Source organism: Caretta caretta, chromosome 2 (genome assembly GCF_965140235.1).
Source record: "Caretta caretta isolate rCarCar2 chromosome 2, rCarCar1.hap1, whole genome shotgun sequence".
In the NCBI taxonomy this organism is placed as follows: domain Eukaryota; kingdom Metazoa; phylum Chordata; order Testudines; family Cheloniidae; genus Caretta; species Caretta caretta.
This window is the reverse complement of record NC_134207.1, coordinates 240,395,036-240,413,577: the sequence shown is the minus strand read 5'-3', so window position 1 is coordinate 240,413,577 and position 18,542 is coordinate 240,395,036. Positions and strand designations below refer to the sequence as shown.

Here is an 18,542-nt window from a genome sequence, read left to right as displayed (position 1 = left end):
AGGAAGCGGGAGGAGCGGAGAAGGGGCATGCATGGGAGAGGGGGAGGAACTGGGCGGGAAGAGGTGGGGTGTGGGCAGAGTGGGTGCAGGAAGAGGCAGGGCAGGGGTGGGGTCTTGGGGAAAGGGGTGGAGTGGGGGCAGGGCCTTGGGGGAAGGGGTAAAACATGACCATGAGATCTATATCAACTTCCTGGCCAATGAAGCAGAGGACAGCCTAAAGTACAACAATCTGCATCCTGTCTACAGGGTCATCACACTCCTGACTGGCAGCCATAAACAACCTTCTAACATCCCCATCACAAAACCAGGCAACTCACTCTGCTCTTTGATGGACAAGTCCTGGACAGAAGGACAACACATTATGAAAGCATACTCAACTATTCACCTGCAGACAACCGTCCAGAGCCATGTCACTTGGCAAACCACATGGCTGCAGACACTGGGATGAAAAGACAGTTACCTACCTTTCCATAACTGTTGTTCTTTGAGATGTGTTACTCGTGGCCATTCCATTCCAGGTGTGCGTGCGCCCACATATGCAGTTGTCGCAGATTTTTACCTTAGCATTATCTGCTGGGTCAGCAGTTGTGCCCCCTTGAGTGCCATGCTCATGTGGTGGTATATCAGGCGCCGCCGACCCTATGCCCTTTCAGTTCCTTCTTGCCAGCAACTCCGACAGAGGGGCAGGAGGGCGGGTAATGAAATGGACAGGGGCAACACATCTCGAAGAACAACAGTTACGAAAAGGTAGGTAACCATTTTTTCTTCTTTAAGTGCTTGCTCATATCAATTCCATTCTAGGTGACTCACAAGCAGTGCCAATGGAAGTGGACTCAGTGTCTCAAGGTTACACCCTGCAAGACCGTGAACTCTATCTCCAGCACCCATCAGTCTAAGGTGACTTGCAACCAGGCCGAACGGTACGGATGAAGATGGTTGATGAAAGAATGGGGTGGATCCTGGGAGGTGACTGGGGCATCACTCTCGACTGCACCCTCAAAACATATGCTTCTGGCCCCTTAGGTGCTTTGCTGTGCCAAGCTGTGCAGGTGAGACTGCCAAGACCTAGGCAGCGGGTGACGATGACCAGAACTGCTTTCTTGCAGACTGCAGCGTATGCATGCCCAATGAACAAAGGGTGGCCCAAGTGTCCTTCAATCCATGCAGCTTTGCATCTGTTTGCTCTGAGAAAAGACCGATCCCATGGAATGGGAGGTCTTGGATCAAGGTCTACATCTCTTGGGAGAGGCCGGCAGTCTGAAACCAGGAGCTGTGTCTCATAACCACCTGCTGCGACCACCTTAGCTGCCATGTCCCAAGCCATTTGGAGGGAGCACTGAGTCACTGTGGTGCCCTCCTCCACCAGGGTGCCGAATTCTTGGGCCAAGCCCTGAGGGAGTGACTCCTTGAACTTATGGCGGGAGTCCCATAAGTTAAAATTGTATCTCCCTAGGAGGGACTGATGGTTCGCCATGCGGAATTGCAGGCTGACAGGTGAATAAATTTTCCTCCCAAACAGGTCCAATCTTTTGGCCTCTTTCTTTTGGGGGTCGAACTGGTATGTCTTGCTTATCCTTTTCATTGGCTGCAGAGATCACCAGTGAGCCCCAGGGAGGGTGGATGTAAAGGTACTCAAACCCTTTGGCTGGGGCAAAGTATTTCTTTTCTGCCCTTTTTGAGGTGGGAAGGATGGATGAGGGAGTTTGCCAGAGGGCCTTGGCAATCTTGAGGACATCGTCATGCACTAGTAGTGCGACACAGGCTGGGGTAGCTGCTGACAGGACATTAAACAAGGTGTCCACCTGCTCAGCCATTTTCTCCACCCCCAGGCTCAAGTTCTTGGTCCCCGATGAAGAATGGCCTGGTGTTCTTTAAAACTGTCTGTCAGGCTGGCCCTCGCAACCAGCTGGTCTGGGGATGAAGATGATGACTGTACTGCCGGGGGAGGCCCTGGGGCATCTTCTCCTGTGGGGGAAGGGAGGCTTAGGGGTAGGTGCAGGCTCCTCTGTTTTGATGTCCAAGCGTGCCTTGTGCACCAAGCCCAGTGCCGTCGGTGTTGCCAGCTGTTGCTCTGAGGCACTGGCCGATGAGCGGTGTGAAGGGGACATCACCATGACCGGTACTCCCCATGTACTTCAATAAGGCCACAGCGCTGGCCACTGGCCATTCTGTCAGGGCGGCACAGTTGATGTTGATGTGGCTTCAGGCCCATTCGCACCGGTCAAGTGTAGGCGAAGGGCTGAACTGTCCTTCTGTGCCAGAGGAATCGCCTTCTGGTGACCACGGTGGAGCCGTTGATGCCTGAGTCTGTCTGCTGACCATCGCCGTCGGAGACAGCTGTCAAGGGGACCAAGATGCAATGGGGAGCACTCCCACAGAGCAGGCAACCTAGACCTGCACCGAGAGGATGATGGGTGGGAGGGTGAATGGTGCCAGTAGTACGGAGAACAGTGTCTCCCTCTAGGTGATCCAGGTCAAGATGGCGGGGACCATGATCGCGGTGCCAGTGACCGAGAGAAAGCCCCAGAGGATCTGGGCTGTGACTCCGGCAATCTGCAGCGTGAAGGTGAAGAGCGTTGCTTTGTCTTGGGGGATTGGCAGTGCTCCACTGCCCCCTGAGAGGTCTTAGCGGCTGGCTTGCCCACACTGGGAGCCTTTGCTGATTCCTGAGGCATGTGTTGCGTTGATGGCATGAGTGGAGGCCTTTGCTCTCTCAGTGCTGGGGGAGCTTCTGAAGGTGTCAGTGCCATCAGGAGTTTAGTTTCCATGCCGCTCCCAGGAGTTGGTGGTGGACCTTTCAAGGGCTAAAGGCCCCAACTGGGGAGGCACGAATGTGTGGCTGTGGAGTGGCCGGGTAGCCCAAAGTGGATCTCTTGCCTGATGACCCATGGCCCTTCTTGCCTGGTGTTGGGGAGCCTTGCTTCCTAGCCTTCTATTTGGGCACCAGCAAAGGGGGAATGGTGACGAGCGGAGCACTGCACACCGAGGCAGATGTACTCAATGAGTCCTGGTGGGACGGCATGGAAGCCGGCTGAAGGGCAGACTGCACAAGGAGAGCCCGTAAACGAATATCCCGCTCCTTCTGCGTGCAGGGCTTCAAGTTTTTACAAATACAGTGTTCATCTCTCAGGTGTGATTCCTCCAAGCACTTGAGGCAGCTGCAATGGGGGTCACTTACAGGCATAGGCCTGTTGCAGTCTACGCAGGACTTAAACCCAGCCCAGGGTGAAGTCCCTGCTAGGACTCTTAACTGCAAACTACACTTAACAACTATTTAACACTAACTACTATAAACAAACTATTTATAAGGCCCTAAGGCTCGAAGTCAGTAAAGACAAAAACTGCTAGCCCTTGGTATGCAAGGAAAGGCGTTCCGACTAACCACCACGAGAGACAAGAAGGAACTGATCAGGCGTAGGGTCGGTGGTGCCTGATATACCGGTGCATGAATGCAACACCACTGCCAACCCTACGGATACCGCTAAGACAAAAATCTCCAATGACCACGCACATAGGCGCGCGCACTTCGAATGGAGTTGACATGACCAAGCCCTCTAAAAAGAACACAAAACCTTTGTCACTCAAGAAAGTATGAAAGGTCAGCCAATGGTTCCGCGCGAGCTGCTCAAGGTACCTTGGAACCAGTAAGCACTGGCATGTTCTTAAAATGTGGGCATCAGGCAAAATACCAGCAGAATGGAAAACGGCATCATAGTGTCCCTGTACAAGGGCAAAGGATCTCACACCAAGTGTGGCAGCTACAGGCCAGTCTCATTGCTATTGGTCCCTAGAAAGGTCTTTGTTCACGTTTGTCTTGGTGGGATGCAGCCACTCCTTAACAAACATTGTCCTCCACAGAAATCAGGTTTCCCTGTTGGGTGGTTGACCATAGACTCCATCCTTACCTCTGGCTTCTGGCTGATCGGCACTGAAAATTTAACCACTCACTCCATTTGACATATATCAACATCAGAGCAGCTTCTGATTAGGTGATATGTCAGCACTTTTCCTCGCCCTGAAAGGAGTTGGCTTTCCAGATGTTTAGATAAATCTGGTGTGCAGTCGTCACACTGGTATTGGTGCCAAGTGTGTGTAGTGGTTCACAGCTTTCTCCATGTTTCTACATGACCCCAGGTATGTGGCAGGGATGCATTCTCTCCCCAGCATTATTCTGTGAAGCTATCAACTGGATATTGGGACTTGCCGCTTCACATGTCAGAATCAAGGTGGGTCAAGAAGTTTTCACTGACCAAGACTACACCAATGATGCTGCCCTGCTAGTGGAGAAATCAGAGAATTTCAGCTCTGCCTTCCAAGATGTTGTCTCCACTATGGGGTTGAATGCCTCATGGCATGAATCTTGGAGCTGGGCCACCAGAACCACTGGTGCAGGTGGAATTGTCTATTATATTGAGTGTTGATGAGTTCATTTAGCTAGGCTACAGGCAGTGTCCAAATATTTGCAGCAAACTGGATGTTCTTTGATGAAAATATCATGCAGCCTACTGCATGAAGTCCATGTCTCACTTATGGATGCAAAAATGTCTGAGACTTGGGGTACGTCTATACTACACACGCTGTAGTGTAGACCAACGGTTCTCAACCTGAACCCCTGAGCAGCATGCAGCCCAAATAGCACATAGCTGCGGCCCAGCTGTGTTCTAAAAATATTCAAAATTTGCCACTCTGGGCTGGCAGGGAGCGGGGCTAGCTGAGTGGGAGACCTCGTCTGGCAGCCTGCTGGAGTGCTCCTGCCAGCAGGGGGCTGGTGAGTGCTGCATGGTGGCAGGTTGCGGGAGAGTGGGTCTCTGGGCAGGCTAGGAGAGGGCTCTGGGCAGTGAAGGGGTGGGGGGCACTGGGAACTAGGGGTTTGTGGGGGTGCTGCAGCACCCCCAGGTCTTATGTGGGGCTCCGCTTCTGGCCCTGCACCTCAGGTACTGGCTGCTGGCCCGCACCAGGCACTTTGATCCTGGCCTGGCACTGGAGGTCCCAACCGCCTGCCTGGCGCGGTGGGATCCAGGTCCCAGCTGCCGGCTGCCTGGCCCTGGGTGGCGGTGTCCTGGCAGTCGACTGCCCAGCCGTGGGTGGTAGGGTCCCAGCTGCCAGCTGCCCAGCCCCTGACAGCAGGGTCCCGACTGTGAGATCCGGCTGCCCAGCCCTGCACTGTGGTCCAGTGTCCGGCTGCCCGGTTCCGTTTTCAGCTTCTGGTCCTACTCTGTGGAGGGGTCTCTGGGCAGGGGGTGCTGGGCACAGGGGAATGTGGGAGGTTGGGGGGAGGGAGGGAGGGCTCTGTGGTTCTTAACCTGTGGCCTGCAGCCCACAATGATAAAAAGGTTGAGAACCATTGGTGTAGACACTACAGTGACGTAAGGCGTTCTTCTGTTGCTGCAGAAAATCCTCCTCTCCGAGAGGCAGTGGCTAGGTTGATAGAATTCTTCCATTGACCTAGTGCTGTCTACACTAGGCTTAGGTCATCTTAACAATGTCTGTCAACAGTGTGAACTTTTCACACTCTGTGCAATGTAGCTAAGCTAACCTAACTGTAGGCCTGAAAGCCTGATCCATAGACTATAGTCAATTACCCCAGCCAGGCAGCCAGGACCATAGACCGTGTAATTGCTCAAGCCCACACCTAGGGGGCCTGGGCCATAGACTATTGCCGTTCACCTCAGGCAGGAGGCCTGGGCTACTGGCTGACTGGTTGTTTGCTTAATCGTCCTCTGAAGGTTTGAACTGCTATTGTGCAATTGCACAGCTGCATTCCAGGCTGCCTGACCAACTCCCCAGTGCCACCAGAGGCGGCACCTGGGCCCTGAGAGGTAAGAAGCTTACACTAACTTTCTAGTATAGACCAGCCCAAACTTCAGGATATCTCAAAACCTGTGTACTACCTCTATATACGGATCAGAAACCTAGACCTATAGGCAGACTTGGAGCACCTAAAGACACTCCATATGCACTGTTAGTGCCAAATCCTAAGCATACACTTGTTTGACTTTGTGTGAAATGTCATAATCTTGCAGAGATCTGGCCTTCCTTTAATTACTCATTACATTGAAAAGCAGCATTCCATACTTTTCAGCCATGACATCAGGATGAACAAAAACACCCAAGCACAGTGTGCGATCAATCTCTCTATTGATGTGCAAAGGGGTGCATGCCTTGACCCTACCTAGCACTGCCCCCAAGTATTCATGGATTTGCAGGATTGAGCCAGATCTTGGAATTTCACTACATGATACCTGGTGATGCAACAGTTCTCAGTAGGCTGATGCAACAGTTCTCAGTAGGCTATACATGTTTGATGATGGTAAATGTTTGCAACATCAGAAGCTAATATTTTATTTTTATTAAAAAAGAAACATCTCTTTGCATGGCATAAAATCTTTGTCACTTCAAAACAAAATTGCTTAGGTGTTATCACAACAAGTTATTTAAATTTATTAGATTAACAAAGTAACTGAACTTTTTTTTATACAGACAGGCCATAATATACAAAAATCAGAGCCTACATTTAGGCTACTAAGCCATTTTGTAGATACCTAAGTGCTTTTGAAATTCCCAGCTTGAGCGTTTTAGGAGTACAAGTCACATTGACTTCAAATGGCTGATGGAGCATAGCCCGGTCAAAGCACTTCTGTTTTCTTGACTTGTGGAGGTTCAATACATCTAAAGCTGATGTTGGTTGCAAATAGGCCATGGGCTATTTGTTTATCAATTATTGTGTTTGTGTTGTTCTTGCAGTAAGGATTTGAATAAGACTCGGGAATTGTCTTTTCAGTTCAGATCAGCATTTTTCATTACAGCTACGAATTTCCAGTAAGAAACTTCTTAATAGAAAAAAATCTGTATAAATTCTGAAATTTTGCTAACAACCAGGAAGCTAATTAAGAAAATTAGTGCAGAACATCGATTTTTGCAATGTAAGGTTATAAAATGGGAAGAAAGAACTAGCAACATGTAAATCAAAAATCTGATTTCAACTAAAAATCGTGTTTTAAATTTAAAAAATAATTTAATTTTTTGTAAATAATCATTTTTATCCATCTTACAATTTATCTCCACTATGATAAACAACCATTAATTGTTATTTTTCTGCTGTTTAGCCATTTCTTATTCCAGAAGAGGATTTTGTACGTAAGCCAGTATTTCTTATTTTCTTATTAGTCTTTTGAGAAGGAACTTGCCATAAATGATTTAGATCTTCAAGGAATTATCATCTAGCAGATTCTCTTTGCCAATTATTTTTATTACATGTTTCAAATAGCCAGCCTGTTACAGAGACACAAGTTACTTTTACAGAAAGTGTGCTAGTTTGACTCAATCCATTTATATTAATTTAAATGTTGTTTTATTATGCTTTTACGTTTATTATCAAATGGAGTACTAGACCATTATTTTACACTCCGTTATTGTAGACTAGCATTTCCACTTAACAACTCCCAGTACAAATAATCCAAACCCAAATGTTTTAATTATTGCATGTATTAGTTGTTACTTTCACACAAGACAAGTAAGTGAAACAGAACGTATAAGAGGGTATAAGTGAAATCTATCATAAAAATAAATAGTCAATGCTAAACCTAAGGCCATTTAAGCTTCAGAAACCTTAGAAGTAATTTTTGCTTGATTATAGCCTCATTTCATAATAATCAGTGGTTTGAACTTCCATCTATTTCCACAGCTACACAGCCTACAATAGATGCATGGATCCTTATCTTTCTAAAATATAGGGAATTTGTAGGTCAACCTTTCAGTGTAATTCATTTTGTAAAGACTACTGATTAGTGAAATAATATTTACCATTTTCATCCTGACCACTAGCTTCTGGTGTGCCTTGTCTCTGGTCCTCCTCAGGTGCTTCAGGGTAAATAACAGCTGTATCTTCCTGTTGAAGGAATTCTTCAACATTGGGGTCATGATTTTGTTCATTTTCTACTTCGGAATCACCTTCATCTTCTTTTACTAAAATAAAAAAAAAAGCTTTGTTAATGGAATTTCAATGTCACATGAAAATATTTTAAAATAATACATAAATGACAGTAATATTTTGCACTTCTATAGCATCTTCCATTCAAGGATCCCAGTGCACTTCACAAATATTAATTAAGTCTTAGGTTAAGCCCTGTGAGATAAAAGAGTTTTAGCCCAGTTTTACAAACAGAGAAACTGTGGCATAGTTAAGTTAAAAGGACACCAACTTAAACAAAATCAAAGTTCATCTGTATAATGTTTCACTGTTTTCCTTTCAGGCTCAGTTATTTAGTCAGTCACTGTCCCCGGTCCGTATTTGTCTTTCACATAGCAATTGGGGGAAGAAATAGGAAAATGTAGTTGTAAAACCACAAAAATTAGCAAGCAGAGTTAGAGGAATGTGTCTTAAACTATTTTTAGATTTTGACTAGATTTCAAGTTGGCAGTGTCTCTAAGAGATTTTGCTCAATATCACACAAAGTCTGTATCAAAACCAGGCATTGCATGTGGATTTCCTGCCGTCCTGTCCTTCACTTAATTCATAAGACTATTCTCCTCCATGAAAGGAAATGCATACTCTTTTTTCAACATGTTTAACACACTGGGGTAAGCTGAAAACAGCAGTTGAACAGATAAGACGTAATTAATTTCTAAATAGGCACATTCAGAGGAAACCACTCAAAGCCTGCCTATTTGGAACAACAATCAATTCCACTGCACTAGTTGGACCCAGGATTTGCCTTAAAAAGTGTACAGACTGAAAAGAAATCCCCTACAGGTAGCAATTATCAAGACCTCCCTTCAAACCACTAAATGTTGGCATTATGTTTTTATTTCCCATTGTGGATTCCCTTCCTGAATGGTTTCTCCATCTTCAGACTCATAGAAGATAATACAAAAGTTAAAAATTAGGACAATTTTTTTTTAAAGTCCTAACTTTGTCCATGTTAGGCTCCTTTCTTCAACTTAACTTTTCCAAAATCTTGGGATAAAATGATGGATTCTTGATCATGACTGAGTGATTCTATTCTGAATGGCACTTGCCATTCCTGCAGCTTCTTTGGGTCCTGCAATTGCAAAGCTGAATTTGTTCAAGACACAATTTTTAACTATATTTAAAGTCTGTTCATTACTGCAAACCTGTAGGACATATTCATGCAGATTTTCATTGAAAGCATGCTTCCTGGCTGAAATGCAGTAAGCTTGAGAGTTTGAGTAGCTTGTTCACCAGCGTTTGGCCATGGATTTCAAACAAACAGTTTTCTCTGGATCTTATTAGTACTGTTCCAAATCATCTAGGTTTAAACTTGGCACAATCAATGATCAACTTCATTTGTTTTTCATTAAAACTGTATTTCACTATTAGCAAAAGCACAGTTAAATATTTTACATAATCTATAGCACGACAAATATTTGTGAGTAAATATTCATGGAGTTTATACTTACTGCCATGAAATGCATTCTATGAAAGCTTTGACTGTAAATTACTATCCTATACTTCATTCTCAGTTATTAATGTGGAACATATTTTTAATAAGAAGGTAAAGCTTTACCATTTGTCTCACAGTGTGAAGTCTCATACTGGTCTTCCTGTTTTAAAATACAAGCGCTAGATTCTATTTATGACATGGGACAGTTTTCACCATACACACTGTAAAGTAGTTCTTTGTTCTCTTTGGTACTGACCGTATGGTTAAAATATGTATACCAAGATTAAAAAAATGCAAACATATTTCCGAATAATCCTACATTTTTGTATGGTTCAGGGGTGGCCAAACTTACTGACCCTTTGAGCCGCATATGACAATCTTCAGGAGTTCAAGAGCCAGGAGGCACCTGCCGGGGCTCGAGGCTTCAGCCCCGGTGGAGATGCCTGCTGAGGCTTGGGGCTCCAGCCTTGCTCCTGCTGGAGCTCCATGCCCCGCTCCTGCTGGAGCTCCATGCCCCAGCAGGTATGCCCTGCAGGGCTGAAGCCATGAGACCCCCCTCCTGCTGTGTAGAAGCCCCTAACCCACCACCCCGCTGCAAGGCAGAGGCCCTGAGCTCCACCCCCTAAGTCTGGTAGGTGGACAATTGGGAAGTGGTGGGCGGGGAGGGGGGAGGAGAGCTCCACGAGCCGCACTTTAACTGTAAAAGAGCCATTTCTGGCTCGCAAGCCACCCTGGTATAATGCTTATCACTGTGCTATCTAAGTACTGACCAATAAGCATATATCTTAATTTATCTGACCATTTAAAAATAGTATATAGATTCTCTTAAATTATACAGTGATTATTTTCAACATTACTGAAGAAAAATATAGTAATATAGTAAGAAAAAGGAGTTGTGCATTTTCTAGCATAGTACTGAAGATGAAGACACACATTCTATTTTATCTACTCTGTAATATTACTATTAACAGAAGAGTTAATAATGAGATATTAATTCTAGTTCATTTTAATGGCTATGGGTTTAGGCTCTGTCTAATGACCCATAGTAGCGCTCTATACTACCATCTGAAACACGAGTGAGTGTCCTCATCCTTTCCTTTCTCCTAAAGTCAGGCTAAGCTGCTGCAGAGGCACTGCAATTAGTCGCTTGGGGAAAGGGACTGCTTTGTGTCATTTGTCAGCAAAACTCAAGACTGAAGAGATCTAAAGGGAGCCCAGTCTAGTCTTCTTCACCAAGAACAGTGTTTGCAACTTACCACATCAAGTACAGGAGAGAAAGGCACTTTAAAAAGAAAGGTGAGGGGGAATCCTAAAAGATTTCCAGGGATATTAAATTATTCCAATCCCAAGAACATTCTATGGATACGGGGGACAGACTGTAGAATTTAACGAGACAAATACCTGTACATCCAGCTTCATCGGCTTGAGCTTCAGGCCCCAGGATTTCTTTTGTTTCTTTTCCATCTGAAATATAATATTGAAAAAGAGGAATAATTAACATTTTAAAATACCATTATCTTTCTTTGCATATTACAAAAGTTCCCTTATTTCTTAAACAAAAATTTCCATATTTTTCTAATGTTTGGGAAAATATATTTAAATCTCATACACTTGAAAAAATATGGATTCCTCATGATTTTAGCTGTATTGAGTTTCTCAGGTCATAAAGATTTTACTAGAAAAAGAAACTGCAATTTTAACAGAAGGCAAACATACAATACCAAAGTAATTACATATCCAAATAGGGTATTTTTGTAGTACAAGTATCTTTTTGGCAAGTACAAAGTGTGCTGCTTAGAATAAAAGGCAAGCAGTTTGTTCTTAGTATCTGAGTCACTAGATTATTGCTTTCAAAGGTTAATTTATTGTAAAATTAACACATTTGCTCTGCTTTTTCTAACTAGCAAAACCAGCAGATCATCAGTAATTACTCCAAAATTATTTTCAACAGTCTATCATGTAATACTGTATAATTACCTGCAGACATCTAGAGCCTATTAAACTTAGCCAAATAAAAATAATTATGAGAGTTCTTGCTAAGTTTGACTATTGAATTGAGAAAACAAGAAAATATTGGCACCGAATTAAAGCATATATTTCAGTTGTGTAAAACTGATTTTAAGTGTTTTACCAACTGCTTTCCTGTGTATTGGATTCACCAAACCATCACTTATACAAAAGTACTATTACTGACACCACTGCGTATCTCTGGGCAGTTGGATGGCTGCCCTTAAAAGATGATTTATTGAAGGATTCACATATCTCTGCAAAATAGGACTGACTTAAAAATCATGATCTGACATCACTTCTTTATGTGCTAATTTTAAATCAGTTTTAAGACTGAGTCTAGGCAAGGCACTAGATATGGTAAAATTGTTCTATGGGTCACAGCGTTCTTCACTCCATTTCAGAAGGGTGACCCTCTATACTGGAAGGTCACTTTCACTACCAGCCCCATATTTTCATTAAATATATATTGATGGTGGCCATCATTTATTGCTTCTGTCTACTGTTTTCTCTCTAGAAACAGGTTTCAGAGTAACAGCCATGTTAATCTGTATTCGCAAAAAGAAAAGGAGGACTTGTGGCACCTTAGAGACTAACAACTTTATTTGAGCATAAGCTTTCGTGAGCTACAGCTCACTTCATCGGATGCACACTGTGGAAAATACAGAAGATGTTTGTTTTTATACACACAAAATCATGAAAAAATGGGTGTTTATTACTACAAAAGGTTTTCTCTCCCCCCACCCCACTCTCCTGCTGGTAATAGCTTATGTAAAGTGATCATTCTCCTTACAATGTGTATGATAATCAAAGTGGGGGGGGGGGAGAAAACCTGGATTTGTGCTGGAAATGGCCCATCTTGATTATCATACACATTGTAAGGTGAGTGATCACTTTACATAAGCTATTACCAGCAGGAGAGTGGGATGGGGGGAGAGAAACCCTTTTGTAGTGATAAACACCCATTTTTTCACGATTTGTGTGTATAAAAACAAACATCTTCTGTATTTTCCACAGTATGCATCCGATGAAGTGAGCTGTAGCTCACAAAAGCTTATGCTCAAATAAATTGGTTAGTCTCTAAGGTGCCACAAGTACTTCTTTTCTTCTCTAGAAACAGTGGCTTCAGATGGGGGCCTTTTAAGTGAAGCTTTTGCTGCTGAAGGAGTTAGAACAGCAGTCCTATACAAGAGTCCGAAATTCTTACATTAATTACAAATCTAGTATAGCACAGACACTGACAACTGAGGCTTCTGCACACACCTTCACCAACATGCCTCAACTCTTTGACTATTAACAAGAGAGACAATTAGTCCCAAAGGTTATGGTGGTTTTAAAATTTGGAGACGTGTCCAGTATGAACTTGTCTAAAGTTACCAACTCACTTTATACAGGCATTAAACATCTTTCAGTCAGTGACAACTTTCAGCCCATATTGATTTGAGCCAGTAGCGGGTAGTGAACATGAAAACCCACATATTCTACTATCTGTCCCTTGAGCCATCCAGTTGTCCAGTTCCCTTGTGTTCTGTGGTAGACAATGACACTTCAGGAATGAGCAGTATAGTATGTGGAATGTTGATAAAAGCATCGTAACTTATACTTGCTATTGTAATCAATACATGCTCAACTATGGAATTCTTATTTAGTACAAGTTTTGGTATGAAATGCAGCGTGTGGATCTGAAGTCAGTGTCTATCTAAGCCCATCACAATCTATAGAATTTTCCAACCCAAAGGTCACATCAAACTTGAAATAATACCAAAAAGAGAAAAGAGCCAACTAGTTGCTCAAATATTTTTCAGCTGAACTTTTATTCAAGATTAATGCCAAATATGCTTTTCTAATTCAGGAATGATCCACTGATTTTAGGTCCTGTATAAAAGCTTTAGAAATCTTTGGTTCTCTAAAAACAGAATACATCTTTATTCCAGGCAAGTACTTTTTTCACAATGCATAGTTATCCTGTGGAACTCACTGCCACATATAGCAAGTCCAAGAACTTAGAGGTATTCAAAAGAGGCAGCGGATCATTTACAGTATATGAATAATGAGAAAATCCACAGTTACATTAATTAGGACAAAAATACAAGTGCTTCAGAGAATATGGCAGCTGGTGGGGGTTAAATAGATTATTCTATAATTGTCCATTATGGGGATTCTAGCATGTTCCTCTATGTTCCTTTGGCACAATGGGACTCTCAACAATAAGAGTAAAGCTCACCCATGCAAGGAAACAGAATTTTCTCTGGGGTGCTCTGAGACTGCAGAGTGAACTCCCCCAGGAACGAAGGACCATTACAGATCTCATAGTTTTTTGCTCCAAGGGCAAGGCGCATTTCTTTGACTTGGCCTTCTCTAAATATACACATTGCAATGTTTATTAATACATTTTAAAAAAGACACTACCAAAACAAGACACTCCACTGCACATGTTTCTCCCTCTGGGGAAAAAATGAGAGAACAAATGAGACATGACAGATGCACTACTGGAAAGCACTCAGATACTACAATGATAAGCATGGCATAAAACCTGAATAGAATAGAACAGAAAAACATCTGGTCCTGTCCCCCTTTCAGATACAGGATACTAAACTAGATGAACTACTGATCTGATCTGGAATGACAATTCCTATGTTCTTGTGCTCCCACAGAAGTGAGCTAAAAGTGTTGTAATCACATAACAAATGCTAGAATCCATAATTTTTAGTGGTTATTAAAAGAGCAAGGGAATACTACCTTTTTAATCAAGACAGAAGCCAATTTCTGCTTTACACATAACCTGAGGACTTCTAGGACTACTTTAAATTCCATTCTAAATAGGTCTTTCCAAAAGGAAAAGGATGACTAATTCTAACTACCCTAATAGTGGAGACAGTAGTAATGAAGACTGTCAGAAGTCTACAGAACTAATAGGTTAGAAAATATTCCTGCATTTGCAGATATTGTCACAAACAAGATATATAATTAAAGGAACACTGGAGTGCTTTAAATCTAGCTCTAATTTTGATCATCACCTTGAAAAGTCTTAGTCATAGACAAATCCATGTTTGGTTGGTCTGATCCAATCCACCAATGATAATTGTCTTGTGCTTCAAGTCCAAAATCTTTACATGCTGTAAATCCACTAGAACCAAATACTTAGTTTATTTAAAATAGCCCATACTACACAAAACTAGGTTTTCCCCTATAAAAAGGGCTCTTCATTAGGACAATGGGATATGCTGGAGAGGTGGGATTATTAATGTAGTTTACTGACTATTTATAACAATTTACAGCAAGTCCCTCTGGCTTCATAACAGGCAAAAATAATATTAGCCAAGATGATCCTGAGTAACTTAAGATTTCAGTGGCAACAGGATTTAATTTCACAGGAGGTAAAAAAAATTCCTAAATCTACTACTTTGTAAACTCTTCGTGGTATGTATTACACCTTCCTGTGTGCTTGTACAGCACCTAGGGCCCTGATCCTGACTAGGCCTTTGGGCAGTACCATAATACAATAAACAAACAGAGGTTCATCTTTCTTTTTTCTTCATGTAGGAAGGTATTCTGTGTCCTGAAGATACACAAATTTAACTCAGTCTTTGCATATCCCCCACAGTGTTAACCATGACATAGCAGATGTTTAATAAACAGAATATGTATTCTATATTTTTTGTTATATTATTAGACTTGCAACATATTTTGCAAACAAATATACAATCATTTTAATGACTCTGTAGTCATATATGTTCAGCAAAGGATAGCAACATCGGTGAACAGTTTACTTGCATTCTTGCATTCAGGAGTCGAGGACTATGCTGCAAACATAGACACTGAGGAGCAGAAAGGAGAAAAAGATATCCAGTGCTAGGGAGAAGAATGCAAGACATTCTCTGATCCAATAGGAGTCAGAGTTCTGCTATCCAAGAGTGGTCTGGACTTAGTGCTAAAAGCCCCTTTAAATGTGACTTGCAGCGCTTTGACTAAAGGCTTTTTGGGCACCTTGCACTCATCTCATCCTAGATGAGGGCACCAGCACATGGGTCAGATCCTTGGCACTGTTCTACCTACTATTCCCATTCAAGTGACAGGCCAGGACATGGAATAGAATCACCATTGGTAGTGCAGATGAACAATCTCTTGCTATCTATAGATGAAGGGATAGTCATACTCTTGGATCTCACTGCAGCATTCAATATGGCTGATCATAGACTACTACAACCCAGCCTAAGAGAAGTACCAGAGGCTCAGGCAGAAGCTCTAAAATGGCATGAAACATTTCTCAAGGGCTACACCCAGAAGGTAGTGATGGGCGTCTGTTCGCTGCCGCCAGAGCCCTCATCTGTGGAACACTATGCAGTTCCCTTCTCTTCCCTTCCTCTTCAATATTTACATACAGCTGCTCAGAGAAATGGAGAGATTTTATGGGCTCAAATGCCAACAATATGCAGAACACACATAACTCTACCTATTGTTCACAGACTACATTATCACCACAGTCAGAGACAGTTAGGTAACAAAGATCGGTACATGGATGAGGTAGACTTGGCTGAAGCTAAACTCTAGCAAAAAGGAGGTTTTGCTTGTAGACAGAGAAACACTTCAGAGTTCTTTTTTTGCCACAGTGCTGTCTGTAGTGGAGGAAGAGATATTCCACAAACCATCAAGGCACTCTGTAGTGTAGTAATCTTTATAGACAACTTTCTGATTCTGGACTGGCACATAGCAAGTCCGGTCTACAGTCAAGTTGATTTGCCCTTTCTGACTGGCTAAAGCTTGTACTTTTTGGGAATAACCTGTCTTGAATCATACCACACTTCCATTATCTCTGAGCTTGATTATATCATACAGCTTACATTGGGCTTGAAAGCATGAGGCCTGAAAAAAGCTGCAAGTAATGCTGAATGCTGCAGCATGTCTCCTCAGTAACTCAGGTTACTGAGAAAACACAATCTGTACTTCTTTAACTTCAAAGCCTTTCTAGAAAACATCAACTGAAGTTTAAATTCTCAGTTGTCAGTTTTAAGGCTATAAAAACTGACATGGTCTGGTTACACGAGGTCTTACCCTCCAGCACCTTGACCACCCACAACAGATCTGCTCCTCAGAAATGATGGCTTTGCGTACTTCAGGAGCGAAGCTCATAGGTGCAAGAAAGAAGATTTTTTGAGGGCTGGCCCAAGAATATAGAATTCCCTCCGGCAGAAACTAAGAATAACCACAAACCTTATAATCTCCCCATTGAAAAGCAAGACTCACTTCAACATGGGTTTCCTGGATAGCAACCTACAACATATTAGTTTTACTTCTACTAAAAAAAAAAAAAAAAAAAAAAAAAAAGGCACAAACCAAATCTAACTTTTCCCCTTTGGGGTGAGGAGGGTAGAGGGAAAATGGTGAGAAAACGTCATTTGACTTACATTAATAAGCCTGCTTATTTTTTAACTTGGAAGGCACTAATATACAAATGTAAGAACTTAAATCGAAAGGAATACAGAAATAAAAATAGTTTAATAAGCACTGTATCCACTAGATATGAACAGCATCCAGTTGTTGAATGTGTGCACATTATGGGTGAAATTCATCACATACCAGATGCCCTGCACTTAAGCCCTACTTAAATTCTTAATGTGGGGTGTAAATGTTGCATGGGATCTTGAGTGGGCCCTCTTCAGCAGTATGAATTTCACCTTATGTGGTTTTCAGAGCTTGAATACTTTGTTAATTCTATAAGGTCTTTTCAAAATTATCCTCTTAATGCCAAACGCTATTGCACCTTGTTATGGACTGACTATTTGTCAAATGCCATTTTACACCTAATTTGTTTTTGAATTACACAAACACAAAAATGTATCTGAACTAATTTTTTAATTACATTTGGATTCCTCAAATGTCTGAACTATTTTTTTTAAACACAGAGAAAGATAAAAAGAATCTTGCTCTCATTCTAAGATGCTGATACAGAAATCCAGCAGGAATGGAATTTTTCAGTCACGTTTTAAACACCTGAAAAAAACAGTCAGAAAATGTATATTTTGTTCCTCTTAATTTCCTATATATTTTACTTGGAAATTTATCATACCTTAGTTTAACAACACTATTTTTTTTACATCAGCAAACTTTACTTTATAACAATTTTTTTTTAAATATAATGTAGGTTTTAGTTTAAACTAAAAGGGGGGAAAAAGAAGACCTTATAGAATCACAACACACACCAATGCTGGAACATTGCCATCAACTTGTATGGGATGCATGTGGTTCACTTGCTGAGACTTGTATTCATGTTTCAGTTAAACCTCTTGAGATATACACCTTATATTTGAGACACCTGTTCTGAAGGTCTTTTAGAACTTCAGTTAGAATTGCTGGAAACGGAAAGAAACTGATCTGATAATGAAATGTAGTTTAAGTATGTTGCACCTACTTTTACATTTTTCTGAACTGATCAATCAGATGAAAACCGAAAAGTACACTGAGTAAAGATATGCAGGATAAATTTCTGTACAGGTTAGTGATGAAAACACAACTTGCTACACATGCTGTAAACTGGCATTCTTAACACACACACAAGTGTTTCAGGGATGTTCTCAGTGCTTCACAGTTACCCACCCTATTGTCTTTCCCCTTTAAGACAAACAGCACGTATTCAAGTGCTGTTTCCTTAGACCTATGCTGTACAACCAAGAGCACCAAATTACTTGTGACTTAACTTTCTTACTAGAAATGTCAAAAATATGAATACACAGCAAATCAAAATGTTGTAATGTACTATATCCACCTATGACTTCTCTTCACTATGAGAAGAATGTTTTATAAGAAACTGACTTCTCTTCACTATAAGAAGAATGTTTTAGAGTATGTATATTTTTCAGTACTGAATGTTAAAAACTTTATTTTAGCAAACACACGGTATATGAATTATTTAAATCTACTAGCTGTTCAAACAGCTATGAAAGTCTATGTTAGTAAAAATGACTGAAGTAGACACAATCATTTGCTGCATATTTAATGTATGTATAATAGAGACAAAAAATCAAAATATAGTAAAGTTAATAATTGAGCCCAATCCAAAGTCATGGTTTTGTACAAATTTATACATATGGAGCTATTTAGAGCCAAGCTTAAAAGCTAAGCCACCTGTCTCTC

General features: G+C 41.9%; 1 protein-coding gene across 4 annotated transcripts in view; it reads right to left on the bottom strand.

The window, feature by feature from the left end:
* Positions 1-18,542, bottom strand: part of ZEB1 (zinc finger E-box binding homeobox 1) — a 213,933-nt gene that overhangs the window by 32,979 nt on the left and 162,412 nt on the right. For all 4 annotated transcript variants that reach the window (XM_048837734.1, XM_048837735.1, XM_048837737.2 and 1 more), the window contains exons 3-4: positions 10,806-10,868; positions 7,804-7,965 (exon numbers count right to left, since the gene is read on the bottom strand). In XM_048837734.1, the coding sequence (XP_048693691.1) occupies positions 7,804-7,965; positions 10,806-10,868 (225 nt within the window). The remainder of the gene's footprint in view (positions 1-7,803; positions 7,966-10,805; positions 10,869-18,542) is intronic.